The 8,498-nt window shown below is 37.0% G+C and overlaps 1 protein-coding gene and 1 long non-coding RNA gene across 2 annotated transcripts; one reads left to right on the top strand and one right to left on the bottom strand.

Moving 5' to 3' along the window:
• Positions 1–784: 784 nt before the first annotated feature.
• On the bottom strand, positions 785–8,062 carry LOC132640377 (eukaryotic translation initiation factor 3 subunit F-like). The gene is made up of 6 exons (XM_060356957.1): positions 7,651–8,062; positions 4,016–4,095; positions 2,519–2,748; positions 1,839–1,960; positions 1,641–1,754; positions 785–1,342 (listed from the first exon to the last, which is right to left on the bottom strand). Exons 1-6 carry the CDS (start codon positions 7,870–7,872, stop codon positions 1,253–1,255), a joined length of 858 nt encoding a protein of 285 aa, XP_060212940.1. The 5' UTR covers positions 7,873–8,062; the 3' UTR covers positions 785–1,252.
• On the top strand, positions 1,854–5,678 carry LOC132640378 (uncharacterized). The gene is made up of 2 exons (XR_009582215.1): positions 1,854–1,988; positions 5,598–5,678. It is a non-coding gene; the product is annotated as an uncharacterized LOC132640378 (long non-coding RNA).
• Positions 8,063–8,498: the final 436 nt, after the last annotated feature.

Raw genomic sequence — 8,498 nt, 5'->3', positions numbered from 1 at the left:
TCTACTTAGCCATTTTTTCACACCCATTAAAAAAATATTAACTCCTAGGCAAAAAATAAGTCATTTGACTAAACTACCCCTACTTAAATAAGTACTGGGATTTGATCACTTAATAATGAAAAATCTAAAAGAAGAAAGTTAATTTTTTCTTGAGTTGGTAAGTCTGACACTATTTTTGAACTAAAATATAAAGGTTAAGTGGACACTATTTTTTAACCGGAGCGAGTACTTATTAGGTAATTAGGCATTATTCTTTTGTTTTGTGGGATCCTAGTTTAAACTCGTAGCCATTATGATGGGGATCTGAACATTCTGTCATTGTAGCTGTCCCCGATGTGTAACAAGTGTATAATCATCATTGTACATTGATTATACAATAGTAATTATATTAGCTAAATTTGAATGTGGTGTAAAAAAATACATTAAATTTTTTATCCATTTTGCCAGTACCGACTTCACGAAGTTTAAATACCTGACTTTGCATTTCATTCAATATGAGCAAAACCTTTTCAGTAACAAATGGATTAATGAGCTTGGGCAGTGAGCTTGGGCAGTGAGCCTGTGCCTGTCTCTGGATGTGTGCATTTTTAGTTCAATGAGTAATAGAACCGTCTGACATAATAAGGGTGATAATCATAGACAGAAAATTGAAGTTCAAAGAGTAATAGAACCATCACATAGCTTAGGCGTGCAAGTTGCAAACTGAGCCAAATTCAAGAAAATTTTATGTATTGAGCATAGTATTTTCTGTTTAAAAAAAAAAAGACCTTGGAGCTATCAAAGGTACTGGAAATTTCCGTTAATAAGTACATTCCAAGGATAAATATAGCCATCACTAGAAGAAGTCATTTAACTACTATTACTGAGCTTAATGCGATGAAAGCCAACTACAAAAAGATGGATACATGCTGTATCCTTACGCCTATGACCTCTAAACTATTAAGTACTCTGAGCCTCTCTAGCACTACAAATTGTCAGTCTAGTCCAAGTCCAACGCCCCACCAAATAAAGGACATGTAAACTACATTAACAACAACAGCCCAGTGAAATCCCACATCTTGGGGTCTGGGGATGGTCTGGGGAGGGTAACATGTAAACTACATTGCCAATAATAATGTATAATTCTTGAAACCCATGACCCCCAGGCCCCATCTATCAAGAGGATTGGCTGTGTTGTGAAAAGTAAAACTAGACATCAGTCACCCGGGCAAAAATTTGGCCTTGCATTACAAGAGAACAAAATGATCATCAATCACAGGATCTGAGCAGCAGTATTCAACTTTTCTGCAAAGCTGAGTTGAGTCCTCGTGAGGCTTGCCAAATACAGCAAAAGCAATTGGTCCTACAAATATAGACAAGTCGAATATCAAGATTTCACTAATATCGTGATAAACCAGGCCACGGGCATCTTTTAGGACCTGGGCTAAAAAAGTTATTAAAATATGGTCATTCTATGGAAAACACCCAGAAAAAATCACAAGAAAGAGATGATGAAGGGAGCCACCCACAGCTTTATATAAAACAATAAACCGGAAATCACCACCAAACAGGATCCTGATTGGACAGTCTCCTACCTACTTTCTGGTTCGGGAAAAGGGGAGGGAAGCAACAGCATAAACATAGCACAGGGAAAAAACTACCTGAAGACCATCATTCACAAGCTTATCAAAGGCTTGAGGTGAGAGTTCAGGAATTGTAGCCACAGTATCAGCTATGAATCTTCCTGTTTTGTTATCCTGAGGTAGACGTCCTTCCTACAAAGGAAAACCAAGATGAAGACTTACAGATGAAAAAATACAGAAACTTGCAAAATTCAAGTATGGAAAAGTTCCTTTTACCACAACATCATCAACATATTTGTGGACATCATCAATCAGAGCAAGTAGTCGCCCCATTGATGCTTCCATTCCTTCAAGATCATTGGGAAGTTTGTCCACGGTTGTTGTCTTGAGCATATCAACTATATCAAGGAGCACAAGAAAGTCCTAGTAAGTATTTCCATTGCAATCAGGAAATAAAAACCATTGCTCCAAGCAAAAAGAATATATGCCATACCCTACTTTTCGACTTAAACTTTTTGCACCATATCCTTAAGATGAATAGCTATTTATTTTACGAAAAATACTCTGATCAACTCTCATTGTTATAAGAAAATACCACCAACAGTTAACCCTCAGGGGTTGGCCTGGTGACAATTGGCTTGAGCCTTGGGGTGCTCCCTTTCAAGGTCTCAAGTTCGAAACCCACTGGGTGCAAACAATTTCTGAGGGCCATCGGACTGGGTAAAACCCTGAATTACCCGTGGTGCACTTGCGGGAAACTCCTTGCCGAGGACCTGTGCACCCCCGGGATTAGTCGGGGCTCAAAGAGCCTCAGACACCCGGTGCTTAATCAAAAAAAAAAAAAAAATACCACCAACAGTTCTCAATTACATATCACCCACACATGGACATAGCTAAGTCAATATGCAGAAAATAGGGCCTATCCTATTAGGAATGGAAGATAAGTATAGACATACATCCAACCCTTTCAGCTTCAACCATGCGTAGGTCCAATGGAATTTCCTGGAATTGGGCAGCAAGTGGCTGATCTCCAAGAGACAAATGCACAGAGACAAAGCCTTTTATAGAAGCTTCCCCGTTTTGAAATCCAGTATCAACAGTCAAATGTATAGGATTTGAGGTTTCTCTAGAATAAAACTCCTGGATCAAAGCACTACCACCAGAGACTCCAAAACCAGTAGAAAACCTGGAAAGTTCAAGCATGAGATATCCACAATTTCATCAGCTCTAGTATTCCAAGTATTTGATATGTTACCCCTACACAGCATAGGAGGTGCATAAGTAAACCAACCAAAACTTAGGGCGGATGTAATGTTCAAGGAAAAAGAACCTGGAAAAATGCCCAGTGTTTTATAATATATAAAAGGCGGAAAGTATTGCATCTTGACAAATGTAGTCATTAATTAATGTTTTATACATGCAAACTATAGCAGCTAGTACCACTAAGCTATTAGGGCCCAAATCAGTTTATACTATTAATGAAAAAATTATACAAAGAATGCTGTCACCTAAATCAAATGATCTCTCTAATCATTCTTAGCATCGTCTTAGAATTTCATCCCTTTACAACATCTCTGAGGCCCTCTATACAGTGAACGCAAGTACCTTCTACAACGCTAAGATACCATGACCAATGTAGACAATTTTAATCAATAAGAGCAGCCAAGCCCAATTTGTTACCAGAATCTTGAGCCCTCTATACAGATACAGTATCAAACCAAGCATTGAATGCAACTTCGTGCATAGTGGTGCTTTGAATTATGGTTCACACACAACACAAGCATGTTTCCCACCGACCCCTACCCCAAAAAGAAACTTATACAATCCAAAATATTCTTTACTAGCAAATGAAACATTATCCACAACAGGGTTTGCAAATCATTAGCTGTTTCTAGGTCACATGATGTGCCAAGAAAACTGATGCCGTCAATTTAATGTAAACGGAAGCAAGACGATATAAAACTACTCCTCAATCCCAACCTAGCTGCATGACTTCTCTCTATCCATTTTGCACCATTTGGACCCATTTCATTCAATATTCAATTATTTGGGAAATTTTTTAATACTAGAGGTTCTCTATAATCCGATATAATGTCTTCCTCAAAAATTAATAAAATGCAGCCCAATGTCACCTAGGTAAGAATTGTGCATTCATAGAGGCAATGCTTTTGACGAGTGAAAAGAGAGGGAGGGAGAGTGAAAAGTATTTCTGCAGTATGATTCCAAGAGAGACTCAAACAACATACTAATAAACGAGTATCTTAACCATTACTCTCACTTATCCAAAGAAATACTATTTCCTTTATTCCTGATTAATCACCAAATATTCAAGTATCATAAATATAAAAAAATGAAAGAAACAAAAAGAAGAACAACTATGCCTCAATCCCAACCAAGTTGGGGCATAAACATAAATGCATAAAATAAAAGAGCATAAACATATGGAGAATTACCATCCAACAATCACTTCCTTTGGATTCACCTTCTGATGAGACGACAACATGTTATGATGGTAATCAATATCCAGTGCAACCTTTAACGAAGATGTGCACAAAAGTTCAGCGAAAGTAATAAAAGAAACCCACTTCTACAACAAGGTCTATATCACAAATGGGGATATCTTTTTATAAACATAGAGTTAAGAAAACCATCACGAGAAAAGAAACAGCAATTTGGCAAAACAAAGTGTATCGAAGACATTTTTGTAAGATGTATCAGCTCTAAGAGTCATATGCAAGAACAATTTAAGATTTGGTTTGTCCATGTCAGATATGTCTTTCAAAAGATTCTAGTATCCAATTATTAAAAGAGCATCACAAGGGAAGAAAACTAATCAGGCAGATAAAAGCCTGGTCCAAAGTCCTATTCCGAAACCTTAATGACGGTAGTGTATTAGTTTGATAGCGCTTACATTAACTTCAACTTTTTGTCAATGTTTTTTTCTTTATATTATCGTCTCTAAACTTTCTATTTGAAATTGCTCTTTCAGAAAAGTAATGAGGAAGAAGGAGATTAGCTGCAATCAATTGAAGTAACAACTATAACTAAAGCAAACAAGAAAACTGAAACTGATAATATATTAGAATTGCGTAAACATTAAGTTCTTTAATAGTTGGACCACCACTCCAAGAGTTTATGTTGTCTCTCCAGTGAAGGCACTGCCTCAATGGATCCATTATGTGACCACTTCTTAGATGTGGTTGAGATGGATCAAGGACCATGGATATCTTTTATCTTGAACGAAATTTTTAACACTAGTGATATTTACTGGTTAGCTCGAGCCACAAACTGGCAATAGAGGAGATTCAGTATACAGAATACACACTGCTGCCAGTAGCACCCTTCATCATCTTTTGAGCCTCCAGTGAACATCCTCCCCCCCCCCCCCCCCCCCTCCCCCTCCTTCCAAATGGGACAAAAAGGAAGAATAAATAGCCATGTACCAAAAATGTCCTTCCTCTTTACTTTTATTGTATCTATGTTTCTAGCTAATGCACCTTAAGTTTTCTTCTTTTACTGCACCTCGAAAAAACACGGTGCAAAATGGTCACCCTGTCTATTCTTCTCCACTTAAATTAATACACCTTAAGTCTCTTTTTGAGATGGAGATGGAATACACCTTAAGTTTCTTCTGAAACTGATTGACTCAACACACCTAAACTAGGAAGTTCTGAAGCAGAGAAACACAATTCAAAGTCACACACACTGAGTTAACAAGATCTATAAACTAGTAAATATTACACAAGGTTACTAGAATGTATCTAAAGTTACCAGATTGATTTTTAAGTGCTTTCCGTGCATTTGCATGGTCAAGACACATTTTAGTATGTACAAACACAATGTGCACCCTAATCAGTGATATTCTAACAATAAAGTAAATATTGTTAGAATATTCTAACGACCGATTTGATGTGATCACGTCGTTACCTAGTTTTTTCCTCATTTTTATTTTTGCTAATTATCTAATAATTCTATTTTATCCTTTACCTTATCTTTTTATAATAGTTCTAACCTTGTACCCAACTTTTATTGTAGGTTTATCCTTCAAACTGTTGATGTCTGGCATTATGTAAGGACGGAAAACAATACAATCTATCCAACCATTGTATTCATTAACCCCCTGTTTGGATGGTGGTTTCCCATGGTTTATTAATGTATGGTTTTGTATGAAACTATGTTTGTTTTCATTGTTCTTAAAATTATGTGGTATGGTGTTGTAAACCCGTGGTTCATCCCATAGTTATATAACCATGAAAAGTCCCAATTTTTGTAACCACGGATTTGGTGGTTTTTCTGTGGTTATATATTTCATTTTCCCATTATACCCCACCCTCCACCCCACCCCACCCCCACCCTACCACTCACCCCCACTCCCACTCCCACCCTCCACCATCCACCCCACCCTACCACTCACCTCTACCCTACCACGCACCCCCACCCTTATCCCACAACCACCCATGTTACCCCACCCACCCTTCCACTACCCACTACCCCTCACCACCACCCAACCCCACCCTACCACCCACTACCCCCATCCTCATCCCACAACCACCCATTACCCCTCACCACCACTACCCCCACCCTCATCCCACCCACCCTCCACCACCCCCACTCACTACCTACTTATTTTTTAAAGTTCCTATTTTATTCTTTAGTTGAGTTTTATTAATATATATAAACTAATTTCTAATTAAGAGTTAAGGGTATTTTAGTAAACTTACAAACTATACAGTACCATACAGTCAAACCAAACAATATAAATGTTATTAAACCACAACAAACGATACAGTCTATCCAAACATTGTGTTCATTAATACAATACAATACAACACCATACTGTACATTAATGAACCACGGGAAACAACCATCCAAACAGAGGGTAAAAAAATACAGTACAATACAATATACTACGAAACATTGTGAAACGATAGGTAACAACCATACAATGTGTAAAAATTGCACAAAGATCATCCAACAGAGAGAGAAAAGAGAGTTTTAATCTAAATACAGCTCTTTTCGGGTTCCTTTCAGCAAAATCAATCTAAAAAGGACTAAACCTGCTCAAAAACAAGGAAAAAGGGACTAAATTTAAAAGAATCCGCAATAATGAGAAGCAAAAAAACTGATCTTGAGACTCGCTATGTGGAACGGCATAAGAATTGCGAATATCAACAGTGCCATCAGGCAATACAGACCCTAAAAGAGTGCCTATTATTCGCTCAACTTGGTCAGGTCGTCTTACATAGCAATCAAATATGTTGAAAATAACCAAAGGGTGAACTTTAGCTGATAAGGTTGCTGATGATGGTGAAAATTGCAACACTGTTTGATCGCTGGATGCCATTTTTATTATCCCCTTGTTCTTCGTATGTGATGAGCTAAAAACGAAGAACTGAAGTTGCTAGGGTTTTGCGGATTCGAGAGTAGAATTTATACAAAATGGATTCCTTTCTTTTAGTATGTTTTCCGTGCATTTGATTGGTTCAAACACATTTTATTACTATGTACTAACACGGTGTGCATCCTAATCAACGATCATCAGTATTTAAACAAGATAGTGATATAATTAACATATATCCGTTACAAAAATGTACTACAAATTGCACAAAGATCATTCAACAGAGAGAGTTATAATCGAAATGCAGCTTTTTCGAATACACAGTAATGAGAAGCAAAAAAGGCTAAATTTTAAAGAATCCACAGTAATGAGAAGCAAAAAAGGCTAAATTTAAAGAATACACAGTAATGAGAAGCAAAAAGATAGTCTAAACTTAAAGGAATCCACAGTAATGAGAAGCAAAAAAGGCTAAATTTTAAAGAATCCACAGTAATGAAAGGCAAAAAAGGCTAAATTTTAAAGAATCCCCAGTAATGGGACGCAAAAAATGCTAAATTTTAAAGAATCAATAGTAATGAGAAGCAAGATAGGCTAAACTTAAAGGAATCCACAGTAATGTGAGACAAAAAAGGCTAAATTTTAAAGAATCCCCAGTAATGAGAGGCAAAGAATGCTAAATTTTAAAGAATCAACAGTAATGAGAAGCAAAAAAAAAAAAAAAGGCTACATTTTAAAGATTCACAGGCAAACCTGATCTTGCGATTCGCTGTGTGGAACAGCATAAGAATTCCTAATATCAACAGTACCATCAGGCAATACAGACCCTAGAAGTGTGCCTATTATACGTTCAGCTTGGTCAGGTCGTCTCACATAGCAATCACAAATGTTGAAAATGACTAAAGGATGAACTCTAGCTGATAAGGTTGTTGATGATGGCGCAAATTGCAACACTGTTTGATCACTGGATCCCATTTTTATCACCTTGTTCTTCGTACCTTAAACAGCAAAAATCGAACAACTGTGTTAGGGTGAAGTTGCTAGGGTTTTGCGGATTGCTAGGCCAACTGGGTGAAGCTTTGTTTTTGGGCCGGGAATTTTTTCTCTGAACTAAATCAATACTACATTGTTTTGCACGGAGTGGCCTTCAAAGGTGCTGGTCTTTAATTTTTGTCATCAAATTGTTTGGTTAGTAATTTTTCCCTCGCTTAAAAAAGTGACAGAGTCAAAAAAAAAAATGGCAAGGTAAGGCTTCGCAGAAAATCTATCTTAAGGCTTTGCTTTGGGCAAAAGTTTTCCTTGTCAAATTATACAAGGTAGAATTTTCTTTTACTCTGTTGGAATTCTACAAGACTCAAATTTTTTCAAAATAAGCCTAATTTTGCTACGAAATTCTGCCTTATAATTTTTTTTTATTGAGCCAGGATTTGAACTCAGAAACTCGAGGTATTTTAGGCGAAGAATAAAAATTAAAGACCAGCAATTTGAGGGGCAATATTAAAGCCCACTCCCGAATAAGGACAATCGTGCAAATTGCCCAAAATCATATAAGTGTAATAAAATTAGCCCATAAAAACATGAGCTGCCTAATGTTCTTATGT

The sequence above is a fragment of the Lycium barbarum genome, chromosome 5, assembly GCF_019175385.1.
Source record: "Lycium barbarum isolate Lr01 chromosome 5, ASM1917538v2, whole genome shotgun sequence".
Taxonomy (NCBI): domain Eukaryota; kingdom Viridiplantae; phylum Streptophyta; class Magnoliopsida; order Solanales; family Solanaceae; genus Lycium; species Lycium barbarum.
The sequence above is the reverse complement of the archived record's forward strand: the minus strand, read 5'-3'. Positions and strand labels throughout refer to the sequence as shown.